This window comes from Lytechinus pictus, chromosome 8 (assembly GCF_037042905.1).
Source record: "Lytechinus pictus isolate F3 Inbred chromosome 8, Lp3.0, whole genome shotgun sequence".
Classification (NCBI taxonomy): Eukaryota; Metazoa; Echinodermata; class Echinoidea; order Temnopleuroida; family Toxopneustidae; genus Lytechinus; species Lytechinus pictus.
The window spans coordinates 3,319,406-3,345,000 of NC_087252.1; the positions used below are offsets into that span (position 1 = coordinate 3,319,406).

Here is a 25,595-nt window from a genome sequence, read left to right on the forward strand (position 1 = left end):
ACATTCCGAGTAACAATACAAATATGATTTTTTTATTAAAATGTCATGAACAACAATGAAGTGTAACTAAATTTGTATTTAAATTTCAGCTAGATGACTTTACCCTCCTGCAAAATAAGTTGAATTGCATGTATAGTGATATGCACAGATGAATGGTATTGGAATGCATGTTAAGTTACCTTAATCATGCACTCTGAAATAACCTGAGAACACTAAGATTCATTACCTCAAATCAAGTTTGTGAACTGTTTGGGAAGTATTTATAAGAGTGGTGTGCCATATTTTCTTAGAAATGTGAAAAAAAAATTGTGCATGTAAATGTATACTAAAATTATTGACCCCCTAAATAGAAAAAATTAACAACAACAACAAACACAAAAACAGAATAAAATTAGCACTTCATACGGAGAAATACGATTGATTCCATTTTGTTTGCATAAGACTGCATTATAATTGTTCATCATTACACACACTGTAAAAAAAACCCCGATTTTACAGAAAAAACTAGATTTTGCAGGAAGCAATAACACAATCATTCTATAAATTCATAAAACGGGAATTTTGCTACAATTTAACAGAACAGGTCTGTTTAAAAAGGGGAAAATTGTGTTTTATTTAAGGAAATTTGTAAGGTTCCAAACACCTAATACCAATTTCCTGTAATTTTACATGATATAATGTAAGAATCCGCAATCTGGTAAGATTACAGGTGTTCTCGAGACTTTGCTGCAGGAACTTCTTTTATTTTTCAAGGATAAATTTTCTAACAGTGCATAATATTAGCTACGTACTTATGCTTTTAAATGTGGAGTGGTATCAGTTTTGTTAATATGTGTGAGTCTTACAATTATACCGATGCCTAATAGTGAAATTGATATACCTTGATATATTACAATACATGTATGTACATTGATCGTGGATTCGACTAGCCCTACATTATATACATACATCACAATATCATTGTCACGCCTGACCCGTTCACCGATGAGAGTATGTTACATCTGGTACTGATTAATAGATTAATCTTTCTTTCTCAGGAAATATATTAAATCATGCATTTCTTTTCCGAAGTATCTCAAAACTATTCCACGCTTAAATTGTAAGTTGTCCCTCGAATGCATTGTAAAGGCGTGTAAAATGCAATAATTTATATGCATAAATATTAAACGCATTTACTATTAAAGCTTTTTATTCATTTTTCTTCAATCATCTAGAGACAGTTTTAAGAAGACAAATGGATTTCATGACCAGGAGTCAATCTTGATATCTAAAAAAGGATTAAAAAAAATATATAATATGTATTTATTTCGTCAAGTCAACGTTGATTATGTAATAAATTTAGATTACAAATAGATTACCAATTTCTATATAAAATTACGTCAACAGATATATTTTTATTTCTTTAAATGTTTCTTCCGAAACATAACTAATTCGCTCATTTGGTGATATGTTTACGGTCTATTCTAATTATTTAAACCGCAAACCAGTCATTTTTCTAGCTATGGAATATGGCAACCTTTCAATTCAATCATTGAGAAATAACTCATAAATATGTGGTGATTACCGAATCAATACTCTCTGACGCAATTCCTCTATTGGGAAATGTTGTAGGACCTGAACAGGATAAGTATCCCCCGTCACAGGAATTCAACATTTGTTGAAGTATGGCATCTGAAGTTGAACCCCCTTGCAGTGATGAAGTACATGCTGACTGTGTAGGATTCAGAGAAGAAAAGTTACCAGGTTCACTGGTTTGATGATTGGGTGGAATACCTGGGTGAGCTATTGGCTTCATCTCCATGTATTCGTGGGAATCATGGGTGGTTTGCTTAGGAACCACGTCACTTCGGGAAACAGCGGGATCTCCACCAACACCAGGTTGGGACTACAGTTAGCATGGTTAGGGAAAATGTATGAGATAGGAAAATTTACTCAGTAACACCTTTAAAAGTTGACCTGCAATTCAAAACATAATTTTTTTATACCATAACCAATATGCTCTTGCCAATAATTAAGAAACAATCAAGTTGTTCGCGTGGCTGGAGATAATCTAATGGCCCTCTTATCGCCAATAAGTTTCGATTTACATCAATTTAATCGTTGTAAATGCACAATGTATAAAATAATGCCATAAGGTGATAAGATTTTTAATATATCTATACTATTATATCTATTTTAAATGTATAATTCGTTGCATGTATATTAAAAAATGGCGTCGAAAATTGAGCATGATGATGATCAGCATGTGTATATATATTTTTATTATAAGTGTTGCTTTTTCTCGTCAACAATATCACACGAAATAGTATTTTCGAACGGGATCTATTGAAATATATATTCAGTTTTACTTAAGAATTCGGTTTAAAAAATTGAACAAGATTGGATTGGTATTGCCAATTATATTTACCATGGTGGAATTCGCATAAAGGGGCTCGTTGTTCGAGTCCTTCTGGTGCATTGCGGTCACTGCTACTCCATCTGCCGTGTCTGCGTCCCCTGCTACAAAAGCAAATTTGAAAATGAAAGAAATTTAGGGAGATTTCATATAAAAAACGGATATTGTATAGTCTGTTTTGATTACGTGTGCATGTATTGTCCGTGAAGAAATGGGTAATCAACGCAAGAAAATAATTGGAATTAAAGGCACTTTGAAATTCTGACATTATGGTTAGATATTGAACACTATAGCGAATTATTAGTTATTATTATTATTTTATTTCAGCAAGGAAAAGTATATTGAATTGGTACAATGTAAGGAAAACATAACGAATATAACATGGATCGAGCACCCATTTGACTGCCAGGGTCAAATAAAATTAATTATATGACACCTACATGTAGATAGATCATTGTGATTTGATTAGTTGTTTGTTAACGTTCATTCAGCCCATTTTGCAATGACATCATCAACCGTGCAATTTTGAATCCATTCATCGTGCAATTTTGGATCCATACGATTTTGTCCATTGCACGCGCACAACGAGACTGCAGCTGCAGGCACAAGCAGTGCGCATGTTGTAATGACGTAACAATCAACAGACCGAACTCGCACTGCATGAGCTTGTTTTGCATCGAAATTCATTAATTTCATATGAAAAAAATAAGTGTCATATAAAGCAAATAATGATTTTTTTTCATTCGTGCAATGGACAGAATATTTCATTCGGTGAATGGATCATTTCATCTTTCACCTCATGAAGTATTGTGTCCAAATAATAAAAAAGTCGGTCTCGCGGGCTTTTGGCCTTGTTGGCCTTTGGTCAAGGGGTCGGACCCCGTTGAAAAAAAAATCGTTTCAATGGGAGCATGCAATGGCAAATTACTACTTGCTAATTTCAAAATCATCTGGCGCATATTCTATTTTTTTGTTCCCTTCTAATCTCTCATTGCAAATTGCGTTAAACAGGGGCCGCGGAACCTCCCACTTTTTTCCAAAACCGTGTACAAAAAACGTAAAAATGACCATATAATTGTGATTTTTAGCATGGTCAGCCCCCCCCCCCTCCACTTTGAAAACCGTTCCGCGGCCCCTGTTAAAAGTGCACATGATGTGCATGTTGAGCTTATCATGCTTATTAACGTTGAATATGAGTCCAAACTGACTCAGTCTTGGTTGAATTGGCCAAAAATTCAAATGACATTAAACAGTTGCGATGAATTATATAAATATCTTGGTTATGGTTATAGCTATATAATAGCCTTGTAATCACCATGTTCATATACAATTTACATATATATGATAGACTACAGCAAATATCACCATCTTCTGGTCCTTAGAAAAGACCAATGTATACATATTTTCATAGACGTCAGATTTAATTTTTATGTGTCATTAATAATCAAACAACTTTAACGAATTCGATATTATATTGATATTTCTTGATAAAATTATTGAAGAGAAAAAAAAATCACCTCTATCTGTGTTATGTCGTAAGCACTTGTGAGAAACCGTTACTGCAACCAGGCCCAGAATCATTGCACCTAATGATCCTCCCAAGATGTATATAACTATACGAAGCAGAGCACAGTTGTCTAGAGTCAAAACATAAAATTACATGTTATTTCTTCTGACAATTATGAATATTAAGTCTTCCTCAAATTGCAAGCGAGCCAAGCCAAATGTATATATGTCTTACCATTTCACCTCTTTCAGTAATAATATAGTTCAAACGATGCGACAATACAACCAGAATAGTTAGGTGATCAAAAATAATTGTAAAACAACCTATGTCAATTTAGATGTTGTCTGTATTGGATATTAGCACTGAAATTCAAATTAACAAAACAGATAACTCTTAAGACACATTGCTTATTAGGTAGCATTTACGGGAGCATTCATGTAAATGAAATATTGTAAATTAAACTCTATGAGCCATTCATTAAAGAATTGATATATATATATTAATCTTCCTTTAGAATGCCTGAAAGTATTAAAGGTTATTCTGGGAACGTATTCTTGTATTCATTTGCGAGTACTCTAAACGAGCAATGTCATGAGATTTTTGTTATGGCATATAATCTCCTCAATCATTATTGATCCGTAAATTAAAATCGGTACCAAAGCACGTGATGCCAACAATGAAATAATGATCAATGGAATAATAATAGTAATAATAAAATGACAATTATGGTGATAATACAAATAACAATAACGAATGAATATAAATATGCTAAGAATGAAACCTTTAACGAAACAAAATGCCCTGTACTGTAAATTTACCGTTTGAAAACTGATATTAAATAGTCAGCTTTGACCCATTGGCAAATACCAAACATGACGGAACAATTTATTGTTATTCATTATATGGGATGGCAAGTAAAATTTCAAACAACGTATCAATAATCATGTTAATCTCATAAATAAAAAAAATAATAATACTGCGGTCTACAGCCAATGACCTCCATCTACTCATGCGCAATCTGTAATTACGAAATGGCACATTCAGTAATATTTAGCAAAGGAAATAAAATAAAAACAATAATAACCTTGTGCTTTTTCATCACTTGCCAGACTTGGATTACTTTTCTCAGGAGTTGTCGCAAGATATCTGATTGGGTGAGTTGTTCCTACATATTTTGGGGGAGTTGTTCCTATATATTTTGGGAAACAAAAAGAGTGCTTAATGTTAACATTCAAACTATTATCAACTGTATTAAAAAATACACTTGACTGCATTCGTCATGTTACGTCATTACTTGTGTACAGGATCCCTTAATAATCAAGGGGAACCTATGCATTGCTACATGTATATTGAAAATCGAATAACATAGATATTGCAAAAAATGTCTAATAAAATTAAATCCTGACCTAAGATGGAACAGATTGTTTACCATTTGAATTTCGCACTCGTTTTAAGAACATAATGTTGGAATTCATTATCATGAAACATATCTCTCTAGACAAATATTTCGAGAGCGAATCACTAGCGGATATTTGATTTTACGCATTTATACCTGTAAATGAGACATCCGCAATTACCAGCTCGTATCAACTAAATGCCATAAACGCAGGCGTATATTTTGTATAAACTGACCCCCAAAATAAATGCAATTTTAGCGATCGTTTGTAACAATTCATAAAAAATACTATTCATACACTTGTAAAACAAATAATACTGGTGCAATATGAATAATGCAAATTCCTGTATCAATCTCTGTCGCTTGTTTACATAATTATAAACAGGAGAAAAACTGGGAATGATTCGAGGAAAAAAAGGAAACAAACGAAAAAATAAAATATTTTCATATTAGCAAAGGCGACAATTAGAACAGAATTACCTGTTTACTGTACATCTCTTCTGTGAAATATATGATAGAAGGGAAATTACTGTAAAATACATGTAGCTTTCATGTGACCAAGGAAAAAGAATTGGGAGAAAGAAGGGAACAAAATATTCACTTGTGGCAAATGACGGTACAAAATTACAGCAGTAGAATTTCGATATTTGTATTAAATTAAAAGTGGAACAAAAAATAATGTTGTTAATATTCATTGAATTCCAAAATGATAATGTAGAATGAAATAAATACACGTAATCTCTTTAATACAGGGTACAATCTAATTGTCATGCCATGGCTAAAAACGAATTTTCACACTTCTTTGAAAAAAAAATAATTGAATGATTACCTTCATTTCTTATGATGACTGATGTTGTTATATGATGAAACGATGCATTCGCCACCCTACACATGACCACAAGCTCCTCAGTACCGTTGTATGATAATGGCGTAAAGAAGATAGTTCGCGAAGGCACACTTAGTCGTCCATCATGGGCAACATTTTTATTCTCTTGTAAATAGTCATAAAAGATTATTCCGACTGAAATATTCCATTCCAAATACACTGGTGGTTTCACTGATCGATTGGTTTTGCAGACTAGTGTCATATTCTCCCCTTCTCCAACCGTAAGCGTTTCTTGCTTGTGTAGAGTAGCATTATCCATCCCGTCTATTAAGATCAACCCCTCCGGTGGAACTGAAATCATTCAAATAAAATGATTGTTTTATTTTTCACCATGCATAACAAGAATGAATTGATAATGATAAAAATTATAATAATAACAATAGCTAGTTTTTTTATACAGCGCTATTCACATAGCGGCGCAAAGCGCATTTCAACACATTATTACATACGTATGCATAGCAACGAAGCGTAAACTTTTTTTCTTTTTGAAGCGCAGGATCCCTTGACCATATCTAAACCGGGGTGCTCGGAGCCCTTTTCCCTCTAGGATTCGCGTAATATTTTCACCGCGCGAAATATACTGACCGTGCCGTTGGAGGACTTTATACTTTCAAGTCTTGCACATCTTTTGGGACCAAATTTTTGACACCCGGGTACGCGGTTCTGAAATTACACTACATTTTGTATAAACTGCATGTCACACCAAAAATTGCTCAAAAACATGATTCCGTGTACAATATCAATGCAAAGTGTGTTTACAACAGAAAATCATAAATTTATGATTATTTTTAGTTTTCCTGGTCTAAATGTATATATTCTATGCTGTCTATGATTTCAAGAGTCCCCGGCAAAGATCATCGAAAAAAAAAGAAATACATAAGTAATTACAAAAAAATTATATAAATTTGATGAGAATACCACCATGACCACAACGAGTTTGTACACCACACAATATAACATTTGGAGCTTTATTTGGGGAGATAGAGAAAAACGTATAATTTTGCACACTAATTACGCATAGATTAGCATAATCAATAAATAGCAAGTTGCATGAAATAAATAAAAATAGAATTTTGTAGATCATATCCTAAACAAGTTGCGTGCCAATTTTTGGCACGTTTGCGAGGTCGGCGGCCGAGATCTCAAGGGGGCTTGCTAGGCACCCTCCGCCCCTGCCACATGATAATAATCCGGCCTAGATAGGGTTAAAAAAAACATCACAGGTAAGTAATTCGTTTGAACTAAAACTAGAATGTGCCGATTTTGAATTCATTGTTTGCTAATATTTAAAGTATAATGATGGAAAGAATAAAATTTTGCGTGTGTGGTGAGGTCTGTTCCCTTTTGTTATCTTTCTCAATATGTTAACTACTATGAGCAACGTATTTATTTATTTATTTATTTATAAGTCTTTTAGTAGGGTGACTCCATCAGTAATTGATAAACTGTTGTCCTTGGAGGCCCTACAACAAAAATAGAAACATAACAAACATGGGTATAAATAGTTTACAATGTAAGTTGAGACAAACAAACTGTAAAGAAAAGAACAACACAAAGGGCCAGTTTATAAATCAAGACTGGGACCTTAATTGTGATTAGTTATAAAGCTCCTACATGTATAACATAATATAAATTTACCATGGGGGAGTGTTTCATGACACAGGTCCCTGTTTATTCATATTTTCTTTATGATATGTAATTGAAGTATCCACTTTTCAATTCAATTCAAGTTTATTTCCACATCTGATTAAAAACACAAGTACAAATTCATATGCAAGTAGATATATACAATAAGAAAACATTAAAATGAAACATATTCAGTTCATAATCATAATGTGGTGGGAATTGACAAAGGCCTATTAGGGTTATTCATATAGGTAATAAAATTTACATAAAATGTTTCTTAAATATATATAAAATATAACACAAAACAATAGAAAAATTATAGACACACATGGAATTCAAAAATATAAGTGTAAATGAAATAACAGAAGACAACCAGACATTCTGGAGCCCACCCCCAGGCAATATTTTGTTAACTATTCTAGGATTCATTTTCAACTAGGTATTTTTTAAGATTTCTTTTAAACATATTCGAAGTAGGGCATATTTTGATTTCTTGTGGTAAATTGTTCCACTTTCACCGTTGAATTCAAATAAAACCTATTGTTTTTTTTTCGTTGTTTGTGTTTTTCAAAGTATGTATGACTGCTATAGAATTCTACTAATTCGTTTGAAAGGAAAATACTGATCTTGATTTATGAGTGTTCACTTTTTGTTACTAGGAACTTAGAATGTATATATTTATGTAATGCATGTATTATGTAATGTATTATGTATGTATTTATGTAATGCATGTATTTATGTAATAAACGAATATGCTACTTCTTAAAAAAATGTATAACGTCTACCATTCACTGTCAGGTTGATTCTGCACTCACTGCGGTAGTTGTTAGACAGCATGACAGCAGTGTATATACCCTCGTTGTCAAGTGAGATATTGTTCATTGTCAAAATGCTGACCGGTTGATGATTAACTTCAAGTGTGTGCATCGTTGTATTTATTTGACCGTCATTCTGCGTAGTCCATCTGAATAACACTGAGCCGTCACTCACCCAGGAAATAAATTTTAATTGTTCGGTTACGGTGGTTAATATGCACTGGAGACGTACGTCGTCCCCAAAATTTGCTTCCTTATTTATATCTAAAAAGTAGAAATTATTAAAGAGAAAGACAAAAAATATGTAAGCGATTATATGAGTTTATTATGTACACAACCACTATTGTGAGCATTTATTAATAGCTGCTCCATGACGGCCAAAAAAACGTAAACATAATGTTACTGAATATCGATGTAATGAACCGTGCAAGAATAGACATTTGTCAATCATGATACAATAATTTACAGGATTATTGTGATATGACACAAAATGGGAATCTGTCATTGAAACGGCGACTCAATCTATTTATTCCAATGCTTACCTTGAGAACAAAATACCGATCCGATGGTGATAACCAAAATAAATAAATGCCACATTTTTAGGAAAATATTTCATACAATTCAAGTGATGAAGACGAAATTATGAAGCAGTGTGAATATTTGTCACTGCCAAAACAACATCCAATTAACTACAGGGAAGCAGATAAATAAGCGTTGATTAGAGGTGGCGCTATTAAGTTATTTTATCGTGATAAGAATTTGTTTGTGAGAAGAAGAACAAACAACAGTAGAGTGAATTTGAAGAAATCAAATACGTTTTAACATAAGAAACATAAACAAACTCAAGGAATGGACAACAGTGGGGCGTTTCATCAAACAATTAGTCGGTGGTTTTCTCCGACTAATTGTGATTTTCACCGACTAATTTCATTTTCACCGACAATTTTGCCATCACCGACTAAATTCCATTTCATGAAAATTTGTCGGTGATTTTCTCCGACAAATTATTGGAAACCACCGACTAATTTTGTCGGTGGCCTTCACCTACCGACAAAACTTATTTTCACCGACTAATCAGCCTTTTATGGACTTTAGCAGCTAAAATCGATCAATTTCAGTTGATTTTGAGTATAACATTTTAATAAATTGCTTATTTTTCATTTCATTAAGAAAATTCAAAGAAAATGTATTTATTTTTAGTCAATGACAAATAAAAAGTAGACATTTCAAGCATCATATTTTTATCTTTAAAACTATATTTTCATAAATTAATCGATACAATTTGAAAGGAAACACCTTCAAATGTACACATTTTTTCAAACATTCATGTTATTTTCTTCAACCCGAATAAATCATTGTGCATTTTTAATCAATAATGTCTGAAAACTGTGACCTCATTGACTTTTGTACAAGTTTTTCAATATTCATTAGTGTTGTTGGTGTTGCTGCTGCTGTTGTCATCGTGGTTGCTGGAATTTCTGTTGTTTTTGCTGCTGCTCTTGTTGTTGTGGGTGTGGTTGTTGCATCTCTTACTGCAGTTGTGGTTTCGGCTGCTGATGATGTTGTTGCTCCTGCTGCTGTTCATGTTTATTGAAGTAACTGAAATGGAATTGATTTAAAGAGCATGTGATATTTTACTAATAAACATATTAATTTACATCATTATTTATATCAAAGTCATTAATTCCTAATCTAATTGTCATTGTTAAAACTTACATTTTTGTTATGTTTCAAATAATAACTTTAAATTCTAAATGGTTAAAGTATCGTCACCAAAGCCTTATTAAACAACGAAAACAAAAAAGTTAAACAAAGAAATGCATAAGAAAATGATTAAAATGTACATGTATACACAATTGATTTTAATGACTTGGGTTTTTCTCATTGGTTTACCAAAGAAAGGGAGTCAAAATCCAAAATAATCACATTTGGTCTTTATTTCTTGATTTAGAGCAAAATGCTGATTTCATGCAAGAGTCATGTTATCATAAAAAAAAAAACCAACATCAGGAGCAGCAGCATACCTGCTGATTTCTGAAGTGAGTGCACAATCAACAGGCAAGATCATGAGGCACGCCCCCCCCCCCCCATACCAAGATCATTTGAATTAGTGAGGTTTAATGACTGCTTCTGTAGTCATTACATTTATCTGATTTATACAGGCCTACAAGAGATATAAAAGAAATTGTGTTCTTTTTGGGGTAATCTTCCGGTATTCCTCCCTGACAAAGCAGATGGTGATGGTGTGTGTGGGGGGGGGGGTCTAATATGAATGCAGAACAATGGAACATTATTTTACTACTTCGGCAATAGAAAGCAAGTCACACAATCTAGCATTGATTGATATTGTTGTTTTACAACTGTCCAAGAAATATCACAATTAATAATTTAAGCATCTAAGCACTTTATAGATGTCATTTTTTTCTTCAAATATTGACTGGTAGAAGACCAAATAATAAAGAGAACAGTACCGGTAATTTTTTTTTTAATGTGACTTTACTTTCTTCGCCAAAATGAGGCAGTAATAATTAAGAGTGTTTTACCTTACAAGTGACATCACATTTCCTGCCTTCTTGTCTGGCTCTCCTAAACCTTCAACCATTTATACTTGGGTAACTTTGTATCTCATGTCTGTCTGAAAAGTTTGGGTGAAGCCTCCACCTGAATGAAAAATAGTATTGAAATAACTAATTAGAATATTTGCCATAATCTTGTATTTCTTCTCACATTTATATGTACATGTCTAAAAACAGGAAATAAAACATCTTTTGATAACCATACAGGTTTCATATAGAAGGGGGTAAATAAAGGGTTCAAGTTTTTATTATGTTAATCAAAAATACAAACAATAATAAATGACATGCTCTGGCTGAGAAACGTAAATAGAGAAATTATTCATCACAATGTAGCTTGTATGTACATACACATGAGAAAGTTGTGATAAATGGATTGAGGGGTGAGAGCAGGGGCTGCGGAAACGGGGGGGGGGGGGGAGGTGGTGCATGTTAGCTGCAGGGTCAGCGGAACAGTTTCTAAAGTGAGCGAGCTCACCATGCAAAACATCATATTTAAACCAAATGGTCATTTTACATTTTTCAGCCCCCGCATTGTTTTCCAAAACCATGTACACAAATTTAAAATTGACCATCTGCTAATGATTTTTGCATGGTCAGTCCCCCCCCCCCCCACTTTCGGCTCAGCCCCCTCACTTTCAAAACCACTCCGCTGACCCTGCAGCTAACATGCAAAACATATTGATTCTTTTATATGTCTTTCATGTTTATGTAATATTTGCATTACAAACTGACTTTGATTAGAAAATCTGGTCAAAGTCTGATTTCATTGTCATTGATGTGGGTTTTAATGATTCAACATTCTGCAACCCCAAAAATATCCTTCATTATTTTGTAATCATTATCGCATTTTACTAGTCTACATGTTACCTGTGGTTGCATTTCAATCTCAGTATTTCTTCACCCATTGCCAAATCTTCTGCCACATGTTCATCAGATTGGCCGCTGGCATATTCCTTGCTGTAGTAGACCAGTCAGAGCCTAGCTTTCTAGTTCCAGACCCGTCTTCTTCTGCATATTGTTAAAATGTCCATAGTCTGAAATTAAAATATTAATAATATCACATTGATATACATGTAGCAAATAAAATATGTAGATTTACACAGTGATCATTGAAAAATACTGCACTTTCAATGAATATTGTTGACATTTCATAAAGGGGGATGATCAAATATACCAATAATTGTTCTTCTTTTATTATCCTGAAATTTATAGAATTTACCAACAAACGGTCAACAATTTATCCTTGTTAATTCATATAATTTTCAATTGATTATAAACAAGACGGTCATTAACACATTAACCATACAAATAGTAAAACAGTTTTTTCAATAATTTTTTTTAATTCAAATATAATTTTTTTTTTTCCTAACCCAATAGCGCTTGGATACCTTGCCGGTTAAAAGCCACAATCAAATTAATGAAAAAATATGAATAGGCTCCTAATTCATAACTGCAGCAAATTGCATCCCCATCAAACTGTCAACTATTTCTGGACTGTGACCTTTGTTCAATGGAACTTTAATGAGATTCAAGACAGAAAAATACTTGGGATTGATGAGATCCATTACATATTCTCCTATAAAAAAATGTTCTAGTGAAGAGACCTTTAACCTTTACATGCTATTCAAGGTTAGGTGTGACTAGACTCTTAACTTTATGTGGTAGGACAATATTTTTCAAAAAATAGATTAAGAGACATTATCAACAATAGTTTAATTTATTTACCCCAATAACACTGATGCTATTGCAGATTCAGTGTCAAAATTTATAGGATGCTAAATAGTAATTTGTTTTAAAAAATGACTAAGAAAAATAAAAGCAAAACAAACTTCATAATCGCACACAAATGAGGAGCATTATTTCGTCTCCACCCAATTTGGACAATCAATCTTTTTTAAAAGGGAGCTATGCAATGGCTCATTTCACGTGGGTGCGCAAAGTCAAAGATAATTTAAGATAGATCTAGGTCTATATGGGCTATACCAGTTAGTATACTAATACTAACCTCGCAATACGTGTGAGTGTACCAGTAAGGCCACGGGCCGGGTGCACCATTTAAAACATGGATCTAAATTCTAATTTTATTTAAATTCTTATTGGGTGTGAATGCACCTCTGCCACAATCGCATCACCCCCCCCCCCTGAATACTTGCCAGCCGTCAAGAGCCTTCACTTTATTCGACTTGTGACTTGCTAAGCCTATATGCTAAATAAGTTGAGAACATTCAATTTACCAAATTACCACTCAAACTATTACCATGTGATCTAGCTCCTGTTCAATTCCAATATCTGTAACACAGAATTAGGATGGCCCCATTGGATATGTGTACATTAACAATTACACAGGCTGGTTTGCCTGGTGATCGAGGATATCTACGACCACACCGAGCAACACAATCAATCCAAAACCAAAGGAAATGAAAAATTATGAGATGTAACATAGAATGACATAAAGGTAGAACAATACAAAGTATTCTCTTTGCAAAATTTATAAAATTGCAGCCATGTGCGGATCATAAAAACGTGTATGGACAGCCGTGTCGTTAGTTTGGACCTGAGATAGTTCTACAGACACAGAAACACGGGTATGGGACTAGACTGGATTATGTGCTGTCAAGTTTATCGATCGTATCGACAGGGGTCCTGCCAGAAGATTCTCTTTTCTTGTAATTCGTTTGATAATTACGCACAACGAATAATTCAATCACCTTACATACAATATGAACGACATTTTGAAGGGTTTTACTTACGGTAAAATCCTCATTCACCTCTCCTGGAACCTTCGCTTCTTCTTATTTCTTCGTTTCACTTCGCATCGTCGCGTCGAAAACATCAACCAATTTTAAATCTTCTTCACGACTTTGGGAGTGGGCGTGGCCTAATTAGTCAGCGAACCTCGTTCAAGACGATTTATAAAATAAAAATTCTCTGACAATAGTCAGTGGAGCTCCGAGAGTTTCATGAAATGCAATTTTTGTCAGCGCTGACTAAATTGTCAGCACTGACAATTCAGCGTTGACAGTTGTCGCGCGACAATATTAATGAAACACCCTCCAGTTCTCCATTATTCCAAATCTGTTCTGTTTGTATAAGTACATTAAAATCCAAAGCATATGCCAAAGAGGAGAAATGATATTGGAACCTGAAAATACGAATGTAAAAGCGTGATGCTTGACAGACATGGACTAATTGTTTGGACCTGTTTCATAAAATTCACAAAATAACCAGTCGAAAGAAAAAATAAAAACTCGTTCAATAATCAGTAGAGCTTACATAATCTGTACGCCAGCTTACACAGGAACACGTTGATTTACTGTGTTCTCAGCTGCATAGGCTGTCACGTTAGAATTAGAGCAGAATGGACGTGATTTTATCATCGAATACATTAATAAGCTGGATTTCACCGGTAGGAGAAGAAAAGTGATTTTTTTTACGAATAAATTTATAAGCTGTGCATCGCCAGTTGTAACAGAAGGATCTTTTTGACGAGTGAGTTTATGAGCTGGATTTTTTCTGGCATGAGAAGAAACGTTTTTTTTTTTTACTAATGAATTTATACGCTGTTTTTCTATCCAGCAGTTGGTCGCTTAGGATGTCCTTCATGAATAAAAATAGTTTCTTTTTAGGACAAAAAGGAGTCTGGATATGGGATTGATTAAACTTAACGTAGCTAAATGAATTGTGAATTCAGATATATTATTTTGCAAGGGTGCATGCAAGCGAAAAGAAAATGTAATTTGAAACTAAGGTAAAAGATTCAATTTGAGAGTACATGTCAACATTAATGGAATACCGCACGATATGAATTGTAGGCTTGGAACTATTTGTGGTGAAAAAATGGGGGGGGGTCCCATGCAAGCAGTTGAATTGAAATGATATTTTTATATGTATATTTGTATATAAACCCCTAAAAAAAGTTTGGAAAACTGTGTTTGGCCATATTATACATCGTTCAAAAGATAGTTTAATTCTTTTTAAAATGATACCATACTTGTTATGATCATGCCATCAGGAAAAGAGGAGGATTTAAAAGTGTTGGATGAGGTTTGAATTGAAAAGCTGCAAAACGAGCAAAAAAGTTTGGAAATCTGAGTTTAGCCATTAATTTTTCCCAACTCCCAACTTTACACAATGCATATTTGATATCATTCAAAAGATCATTAAACCTCTTTAAAATGATACCATGCTTGTTATGATCATGCCATCACAAAAAGAGCATTAAAAAAAGAGATTCAAAAGTGTTGGATGAGGTCTTTATTAAATGTTGACCTTGCCCCAGATTTCAAGGCACTGCATCTCCATGTGAACAATAATCACATCATGTAGGGCAGCCATTCTCATTTACTTTTTTTGAAGCTCCACATTTCTTGTTGAGAATCTGTAATGCGCCACTATCCATTACGCAAACCAGCAAAGTATTGCGGAGGGGGTCCAGAGGCACCTGTTTGGGGTCGAGGGGGCAGAGCCCCCAGAAGTTTTGGAGTTATGACGACTTTTAAATTGTCCAGAGGGGATCTAATTAATATCAAGAGAAGAAATACAAATGCTAACAAACTACACAATATTTATTAAAATTGAAATTAGTGACTTTTTCACAACATACCAATGTTAACACTAGTTCAGAGCAGTGGCGTAACAGGGGTCGGTGGCCAGGGGGGGCAAGAGCCAAAAATTTCCCGGTCATATCATGGTATGAACAGGCGTATGGTGTAATGAGGCGACGATTTTGAGATGGCCATATGTTCTGAATCAGGCAGAATTTATCTTTTTAAAAAAATTGTGAGCGAGCGAAGCGAACGAGCAAATTTTTTTACATTTTTAATACAAAAATCCAATTTTGAGATCGATTTTGACACGATATCCAGAGAATAATATAATTCACCCTTCTCTCTTTCCATTCCCTTTTTGTGGTCTGTATATGCCACTGTGAACAGGATTCTTTGCAGCAGTAGCGTGAAGAGTTAAAAAACGAAAGGCGCAGTATGGCGCAAGTGCTAAAAAGCTGCTTAATATATGTCCCGAGCGAGCGAATCGAGCGAGAATAAGAAATCACATTTTCATGAGAATTTAACTTTGAGATATTTTGTTACATTATATTCAGTAAATAAAATCATATCCTACACTTTTATTTAGCTTTTCTTTCCTCCTTTTTTTCTTGGTTGTAGAACTTTTGGGGGCCATGGCCCAACCCTTCCTTATTCATATCCGGCAGTGCTTTGCGGTTGGGGTCCGTCTGAAACCCCCGGAACTTCTTGATATCAAAGCCTTTTATACCTCGCAGATTGCCGCTATTTTTAATCAAATCACGAGTATATACAGAATATAGCTTTTACACAACACATTTATTCAACCCAGTTGAACCAAATATTTCAAGGGGGCAAAACATAGCAATGTGGGAAAATTTGTAAAAAGGCGCTGGAAAAAAATGCCTATTGAAATTAAATTTTAATTATGTGATAACACATTTCATTGTTTCCATTCATTTCATTACACGTTGTCTCCTATAATTTCTTTTATTTCCTCTTGAGTGTGGAACCAAGACCCCCCCCCCCCCCCGCTTGTACGCCAGTGATTGAACGTAAAGCTTAATGTAGGAAGGGTCCCTACAGGGGGGCGTTATAGAGCCATTTGAAGGTTATACACTACTCAAAAAAAAGTTAAGGACCACTTTTTAAAACGTACATAAAGATTTTATACAAGGTGTTTTATTTCTGGAAATACCTCAGTACAACTGTCCTAAATGTCCTTAAACACGCTGTAATCAATTTCACGCATGGGTGGTTTCAGTTGTTGCACAATGTCTCTCGCATCACTGCACATCCTGAAAAGTGGGCCCCGAGGGGTATCAGCTACCGACATGAAGTGGTAAAAACGAATGTCTGAGTGTCTTTCAGGCAGTTCAGTAACGAGTGTGACCACCTCCTGCAGCAATAACGGCTTCACAGCGCTGTCTCATGGAGCTGATGAGGCGATTGATGTCTCTGACGTCCAGTGCATCCCATGCAGCCTCCAGAGCCACACCCAGCTGCTGCAGTCCAAGTGGATGGGCTTCGAGCTGCTCGAGACTCCTCCCCATCATGTCCCAGACGTGCTCTATCGGGTTTAAGTCCGGGGACCTCGCTGGCCACTCCATACGCTCAATCCCCTGGCCCTCAAGGAACTCGGTCACCACCCTAGCTCGGTGGGCACGGGCATTTTCATCCATGAAAATGATGTTTTGTCCCACATTTTCTGCAAATGGCACCACTATAGGTTCAAGGACCTCATCCCTGTACCTCACTCCTGTCATTGCTCCCCCTGGGACCACGTAGAGACGAGTACGGTTGGCGTAGGTGATGCCTCCCCACACCATGACGCTGCCTCCCCCATAACGGTCATGTTCTGCAATACAGGGGTCTGCAAATCTCTCTCCTGGTCGCCTCCAGACTCTCGAACGTCCATCATTGTGGTCAAGGGAAAATCTGCTCTCATCTGTGAACAGAACTCTACGCCATTGCTGTCTGGTCCATCTGTTATGCTCCCGGGCCCAGTTGAGACGAATTCTTCTGTGAGCAGGGGTGAGTGGGACACACTGAGCTGGCCGTCTGGCATGCATATTGGCTCTGTGAAGTCGGTTACAGATTGTTTGAGTGGAAACAATCACTCCAGTTGCTGCAGCGAAGTCATTGTTGAGGCGGCGTGCACTGTGAAAGCGGTTGCGGAGGCTGAGATTCGTCAAGTAGCGATCATCTCTAGGGGTTGTCGAAACTGGTCGGCCACTGCGGGGTCTCTCGGAGTATAGCCCTGTCTCTCGGTGTCTTTGATTTGCTCTGCTAATGACACTGTGTGACACGCCCATCATTCTGGCTACTCTTCGCTGACTGAGGCCAGCTTCCAGCATCCCTAGGGCTCTGGCTACATCTGTTTCACTTAGGTGGTGTCTTGGCATTGCTGTTGTAGGCAAGTTGTTGATTGTACAGACTAAAGACGGAAAATGCTTTGGAAGACACTTGTCTTATGGCCCACTGCAATGATGCCAGAGACATCATGAAAGAACTGCATGTGTGAAATGATGTCATTGTGTTTGATGGCATTCTGGACAGCTGTATCTTGGCATTGCTATTGTCAGCAAGTTGTTGATTGTAGAGACTAAAGACAGAAAATGCTTTGGAAGCCACTTTTGTACGGGCACATGGCAATGATGCAAGAGACATGAAAGAACTGCATGTGTGAAATTGATTTCATTGTGTTTGATGGCATCCTGGACAGCTGTATCTTGGCATTGCTGTTGTCAGCAATTTGTTGATTGTAGAGACTAAAGACAGAAAATGCATTTGAATCCACAGCCCTAGGGATGCTGGAAGCTGGCCTCAGTCAGCGAAGAGTAGCCAGAATGATGGGCGTGTCACACAGTGTCATTAGCAGAGCAAATCAAAGACACCGAGAGACAGGGCTATACTCCGAGAGACCCCGCAGTGGCCGACCAGTTTCGACAACCCCTAGAGATGATCGCTACTTGACGAATCTCAGCCTCCGCAACCGCTTTCACAGTGCACGCCGCCTCAACAATGACTTCGCTGCAGCAACTGGAGTGATTGTTTCCACTCAAACAATCCGTAACCGACTTCACAGAGCCAATATGCATGCAAGACGGCCAGCTCAGTGTGTCCCACTCACCCCTGCTCACAGAAGAATTCGTCTCAACTGGGCCCGGGAGCATGTCAGATGGACCAGACAGCAATGGCGTAGAGTTCTGTTCACAGATGAGAGCAGATTTTCCCTTGACCACAATGATGGACGTTCGAGAGTCTGGAGGCGACCAGGAGAGAGATTTGCAGACCCCTGTATTGCAGAACATGACCGTTATGGGGGAGGCAGCGTCATGGTGTGGGGAGGCATCACCTACGCCAACCGTACTCGTCTCTACGTGGTCCCAGGGGGAGCAATGACAGGAGTGAGGTACAGGGATGAGGTCCTTGAACCTATAGTGGTGCCATTTGCAGAAAATGTGGGACAAAACATCATTTTCATGGATGAAAATGCCCGTGCCCACCGAGCTAGGGTGGTGACCGAGTTCCTTGAGGGCCAGGGGATTGAGCGTATGGAGTGGCCAGCGAGGTCCCCGGACTTAAACCCGATAGAGCACGTCTGGGACATGATGGGGAGGAGTCTCGAGCAGCTCGAAGCCCATCCACTTGGACTGCAGCAGCTGGGTGTGGCTCTGGAGGCTGCATGGGATGCACTGGACGTCAGAGACATCAATCGCCTCATCAGCTCCATGAGACAGCGCTGTGAAGCCGTTATTGCTGCAGGAGGTGGTCACACTCGTTACTGAACTGCCTGAAAGACACTCAGACATTCGTTTTTACCACTTCATGTCGGTAGCTGATACCCCTCGGGGCACACTTTTCAGGATGTGCAGTGATGCGAGAGACATTGTGCAACAACTGAAACCACCCATGCGTGAAATTGATTACAGCGTGTTTAAGGACATTTAGGACAGTTGTACTGAGGTATTTCCAGAAATAAAACACCTTGTATAAAATCTTTATGTACGTTTTAAAAAGTGGTCCTTAACTTTTTTTGAGTAGTGTAGATGAAGAGCCCTTACTGCGTGGGGTCCGGGAGCTTATTTGCATAAAATTGAGCAAGCTTATAGTTATAGCACAATGTTGTATATGCAGTCCATCTTTCTTCCCGCTCTTTATTTTCTATCCTCGGCAGTGCCCGGTCATGTTATTGAGTTTTTTTCTTGTCCCTTTTCTTTGTTTTCCAATTTAGCTTTTCACTAATTCCATTCTACCTTCATTTCCCGCTATTGTTTGGCATTTTGTCATCTTTTCATTTATTTCCCATCACGCTATTGCATTACATAGGCCTATTTCGGAATGATTTGTTCTTTCTCAAATATTGTTTCGTTCCTTTCCCGCTTTCCTTCCTTTTCCATTAAAAATATTGTTTTCTTTTCACTTTTCCCTTTCCTTTTCCCCTTTCCTTCTTCTTTCCCTTTCTTTCTCCCTCCCTTTTCTTTTTTTCCCGTTTTTTTTATTTTCCCGCTGAAATCCGCCAGGGGGGGGGCAACTTGCCCCCCCTGCCCCCCCCCCCCGCCTGTTACGCCACTGGTTCAGAGTGACGTAATGAGTAAAAAAAATGAGGGGCTAGATATAGCAGCTGGAGCAAAAATTTTGATCTTTTCAATAACAAACCCTATATTTTGACATAATATGAAGAAAATAATACAATATTCCACTCTTTCCCTTTCCTTTTCTTCTTTTTTTTTCTTGGCCGTAAAACAGTTGGGGGCCCCCAATCGCCACCCCCATCTGTACGCCAGTGGCTGAAGTTTACATTCCCCGATTTTGCAAGGGCTGAAAATCAGGCGTTGAACTGCACTAACGCCCCAAACTGCCCCTATCTCTCTACTAGACTAGACCCATTCTGGAAAAAGAGGCCTGTATAAACTTTAAGAAGCATTTTGGGGTAAAAGTTGGAAACCGGACTATTTCACACAATTCAAATATGTTGAATCTGATAAGATCGGTTCCCAAGCTAATTTCTCATGTTTTGACCACCTAATTTGCATAAACAAAATTGCTGCCAAATTGACAATTCAGAATATTATTTCGACAATGTTCTTTAATTATATTCGCTTTCACAGACATGAATACTGCAAAATCCTGCATACATACGTGTACCTTTCGGGAAAACCTGTTATTTTTGTTTGCGGCTAATTAATTATGCAAATTTATGCATATTTTGGATCATTATGCTATAATTTGATAATTTCAGCTCAAATGTTTTTATTTCTGGTACAAATAGCATTTACATCATTATGAATAATTGAACGATCCTTAGAATATAATATCACAGTGAATAATAATGTATTTTATTGTTTTTGAATTTCTTATGTATTTCTTTCTATTTTGTACCTTTTGTTTTGTACATGTTTTGTTATGGGATCCGTCAAATTATTGATTATCAGTGGAAGAAAATAATTAGCTTTAATGATTTAATTATGTAATCACATTTTTATTCTAATATATCCATGGTCATAAACAGATGCACCCACTCCCACACCCACATCTGCATACAAAGGTAAACTCCTGCACGGAGGGCCTTCCCATTTAAAAGCACACTGGTGGAGATTCAACGAATTTCACGAACCTATCTGTATTCAAGCGAATGTCACTATTAATTGCTTATATTTTTATCATAAAATGTTATCTTGAGTTATGATATCAATCAATTCATTCATATTTACAATTTTGGATGATGAATTGTTAAATTTGAATCATAACAGTACTGTAATTCTCAACTCCTAATAGTCAATCAGTTGCATTTAATATCCTTTGGAGTAGTTATGTTCCCGACCAACAGAATCTGATCACACATACATGTATTTATATTTAGTGTGTTTTTCTTCAGCAAAATGAAGTGAAAACCGTCTGCTGAAAATGAGATGTCCTGTGTTTTTCTCCATTACGCTCGTCAAATTGTCCTAATATTGAAAAAGAAATTCTCAGAACTGAATCCACATAATTATAATCCATTTAATTTCTCATTTTGCCTATCATTTATACCGTTTTCCGTGTTTTAAAAGCCAGACTGTGATGTTCTAAAGTTTCACAACGAATAAGTCACTGCATATCCCTTTAGTAACAATTTTTTTTAATTGGACTTCATTAACGGATTACATGTGCATCTCCATAATATATATTTTCCAATGCAGTACTGCACCTGTCCTATCAAGGATTGCCACTTCATCCAACTTAGAGGCATCCAGCTTCCCCCAGCTTGATATACACCTTTATTTTTGGGGTGTTGAATGATCAATGTCAGTCATCATCGATTTGGTGTTCCATTGGATGGCTTGATTGATAGGGCAGCCTCATATTATAAAAGTCATCTCTAATTGTTGAAATCAAACCAATTTAGTACAAGTATTCTGCGGAGGCAGTTCGTATCGAAGTCATCGTGTTTGTGTTCTTGAGATATGTCTGATTCTCATGTCACAGATCCATAGAGAAACCTAAACTTTTGTCTTGAGAGAGAATCTGCTGTCTAACCGGATCTTGTTTCAGGTGTTAAAATGCTCGGAGTGCACATTTTCAATACCGCAGTGAATTGTGTAATGTCTTCTAGGCCATTTATCGAACTACTAATATTCACACATCTTCATATCTTCATAAGATAGACTATTTCAAATTGATAACGAAGACATCTTTCTGAGGATGGTCGGTTCCTGGCATGTTTGGCGCTCCTGTAGGTGATTATTAATCCACTTATTTTGATCGGTATTAAACCCAACAGCATCCAATAGCTTACCCAGTTCTGATAGGCTGCATGCTAGTCTGAGATAACACCATCAAAGTCTAGGTCGAGAATTTCTTCGATTGTAGAGCCAGGATTTCTCTTTCTATGAGGAAAGCAGTTGCCTAAGTTATGTTTGACTTGTCAACCGGTTTTGATACCAGTGAACATGTCATTCTCTTGGGAGACTGACAGTCTGTTTTGGAATTGATGATTCTGCACTCCAATGGCAGGTTTCCTCTTACCTTGCCAATAGAGCTGTATGAAGCTGTATTCATCACTGGCATGCAGTCTCCTGTGACTACCCTTTGATATAGAGTTCCTTTGGAGTCTGTCCTTGTCCCTTGTTCTTCAAGCTGTACATCACTCCTCTTGGCTCTGTAATGTGGCGACATGGTCTTGGTATACACTTCTATGCTGACGACATCCAGCTGTATACCTCACTTTTGATCCAAAAGGTAAATATACAGAGGTTTGAGCAGCTGCCGTTGTTGGTGCTGCAATTGAGGATTCGATGTCGGATGAAGGTCAACTTCCTGGAGCTTAACAATAAAAAGCGAAGTATCTTGTTCTGTCATCTCCATATATGCGTAATTATTATGACTACAACTCCAGTCTTAATAGGCAAGGAAACTATATATCTCCAGTATGCAAGTCTAGATCTCTTGGCGTAGTCTTTGATAAAACAATGAGCATGAAGAAACACACATCACATGTCTGCCAGAATTGCTGAGATCAGACATTGTCTTACATGAGGTGGTGCAGAAAATATCATCCATGACCGGATAACCTCTAGACTGGACTTCTGCAACTGTCTCCATGCTGGTTTACCTTCAACAGGCATCTCTAGCACTTTTTAACCATAGGACACACTGTGAAAATTTGTTCTGCATTGGGTAGTGACTGGGCTGGATACCTTGTTCTGCCCATGTTTTAACCATGGAGCTAATCTGTGTTTAGCCCCATGTTTTTATCATTTCCTCTTCTGTATTCAGTATCGTTCGTCAAAGAATCTTCCAAGGCAGGGACTAAATAAAAGCTATGGTTTTCAGTTATCATTTTGATGGTTGACTTGGGGGAAATGTATCGTTGCCAAATAAATAAATAAATCGGTAATGACCAAAAAAACTAGTAAGTGATCCAGTAATACAGACCCTTTGCATTTATTACAAATTGTTATTTGGTTAACTGCCATGATTGCAGTTCTGATGGAGCTGAATCAAAGACATAATTTTGCTACAAGGATAATAACAATGTACTGATACTTATATCCGATTGATAAACTACACTGCGTAAATTATACGTTTAATTGATTATTTGATCTGTTATAAAACATTTTAATATATCTATTTCAAGAAATTTAAGTTCAGCATGATTACAGGTTTTCCAACTTCTAAATTCTTCTTTTCTTTAATACGGGTTCATTGAATTTGGTAATTGTCTTGATTATAGGATCAGCATCAATGTTTTTATATTGGGCATGTCTACTATACCTTGCAAGTATATTACTTTCTATGTACAGGTGTGCATGTGGGAGCATGTGTGTGTATTTGTTGCTGAGTACAATTAACAGTTGTGGCAAAAGAAGTTTATCAAAAGATTCAATCATTGAAGCTTGATATTTGTCTGCCATTGATATTAGTTTTTTAAAGATCTCATATCAAACATATACAAAGCAAATGGCAGAAAATACAAGAACACAAAAGAAATATCAAAGAACAAGAAAATACATATAAAAATTGACTTAAGAATTATATTTAAGGGCCAAAAAATTATCATAATGATACAAATGGTATTTGTACCCAAAATAATAAACATTTTAGGTGTAGTTATTAAATTATAGCATAATATTGCAAAATATGCATAAATTTGCATAATTAATTTGCCGCAAACAGAAATAACAAGTTTTCCCAAATGGTACATGTTAAGTATGCAGGATTTTGCAGTATCCATATCAGTGAAAGCGAATATTATAAAAGAATATTGTAAAAATAAGATTATAAATTGTCAATTTGGCAGCTATTTTGTTTATGCAAATTAGGTGGTCAAAACATGAAAAATTGGTTTGGAAACCGGTCTTATCAGATTCAGCACATTCAAATTAGGTGAAATAGACCGGTTCCCAACTTTTACCCCAAAATGCTCCTTAAACTCAAGACCATATTGGTCTTGTCTATACAACTCTCGTGCAGTATCATTCATTCAGTTCGTGTTAAGCAAGAGTGCATGCAGGCAATCACGGCAGGCAACACATCTGAGCATATTTCACTTTTACAACTTCGGATTTTAATCGGCTTCGGAAACAAAGTTTCTGCTTGTTATATCCAAAATTCATAATATTTTATTGATCAGGATGTTATTTGATTTGATGTATAACTCTTAACCAAACGTTTACTCTGGAAATGCAAAATTACTCGCCGTAGAAATAGAAATCCTACAAACAAGGCTTTCAAATAACTTGTGTGGCACATAAACTTAGTACAGCTTAAATAAAAATGAGCACACCATCGATCCTTCATACTAGGGGTTATTTATCGAGTGCTAAATTGGGCAAAATTTGAAAAGAGAAATCAATTTAAAGTGTCAAGTAAAGAGTTTTTGTCTTCTCTTTGTATGAAAATGATTAACTAATCCTTATTTCCAGCCCAGGTTACTGGTAGATATATTTTTTTCTTCCCAATTTTTCCTTTTTTAATACTTTTTTTTTATACCGGCTCCCAAGCGCTACTCCGCAAGGCTTGGTGCGCCACAAGTGGCACGCGCGCCACCATTTGAGAATCCCTGATGTAGGGTATCAGTTTAAAGAAAATGAAATGCTTTATTCATTAATATTAATTAAACATTGATATTTGCTAAAACCGAGGAGAAATGACCGACCAAAGTCAGATTTCTAAACTGTTTTCGTGAGGAGTATATATATATATATATATAATAATCACAAAAGGTTTAGTAAATGCCGTAAAAATAAAATCGTAGATTTTAAAAGGAGCATAGCTCTCAAAAATGAAAGGTAAAGTCACACTCTTCGTCAGTGCCCATGATGTGACAAAAAAAAAGAGAATTCAAAATCCGTTTCTGAAACAGTCGTGAAAAACACGTCTATTC

The 25,595-nt window shown here is 36.3% G+C and overlaps 1 protein-coding gene and 1 long non-coding RNA gene across 2 annotated transcripts; both read right to left on the minus strand.

Annotated features, from left to right (window-relative positions):
• Window positions 1–413: 413 nt before the first annotated feature.
• Window positions 414–9,318, minus strand: LOC129266884 (uncharacterized). Its single transcript, XM_054904659.2, has 7 exons — window positions 9,168–9,318; window positions 8,596–8,889; window positions 6,128–6,475; window positions 4,987–5,091; window positions 3,913–4,032; window positions 2,408–2,499; window positions 414–1,885 (listed from the first exon to the last, which is right to left on the minus strand). The coding sequence occupies exons 1-7, from the start codon at window positions 9,220–9,222 to the stop codon at window positions 1,544–1,546; spliced, it is 1,356 nt and encodes a 451-aa protein (XP_054760634.2). The 5' UTR covers window positions 9,223–9,318; the 3' UTR covers window positions 414–1,543.
• Window positions 9,319–10,008: 690 nt separating this feature from the next.
• On the minus strand, window positions 10,009–14,079 carry LOC129266887 (uncharacterized). The gene is made up of 4 exons (XR_010294268.1): window positions 13,952–14,079; window positions 12,069–12,235; window positions 11,169–11,286; window positions 10,009–10,224 (listed from the first exon to the last, which is right to left on the minus strand). It is a non-coding gene; the product is annotated as an uncharacterized LOC129266887 (long non-coding RNA).
• Between the last annotated feature and the right edge of the window lie 11,516 nt (window positions 14,080–25,595).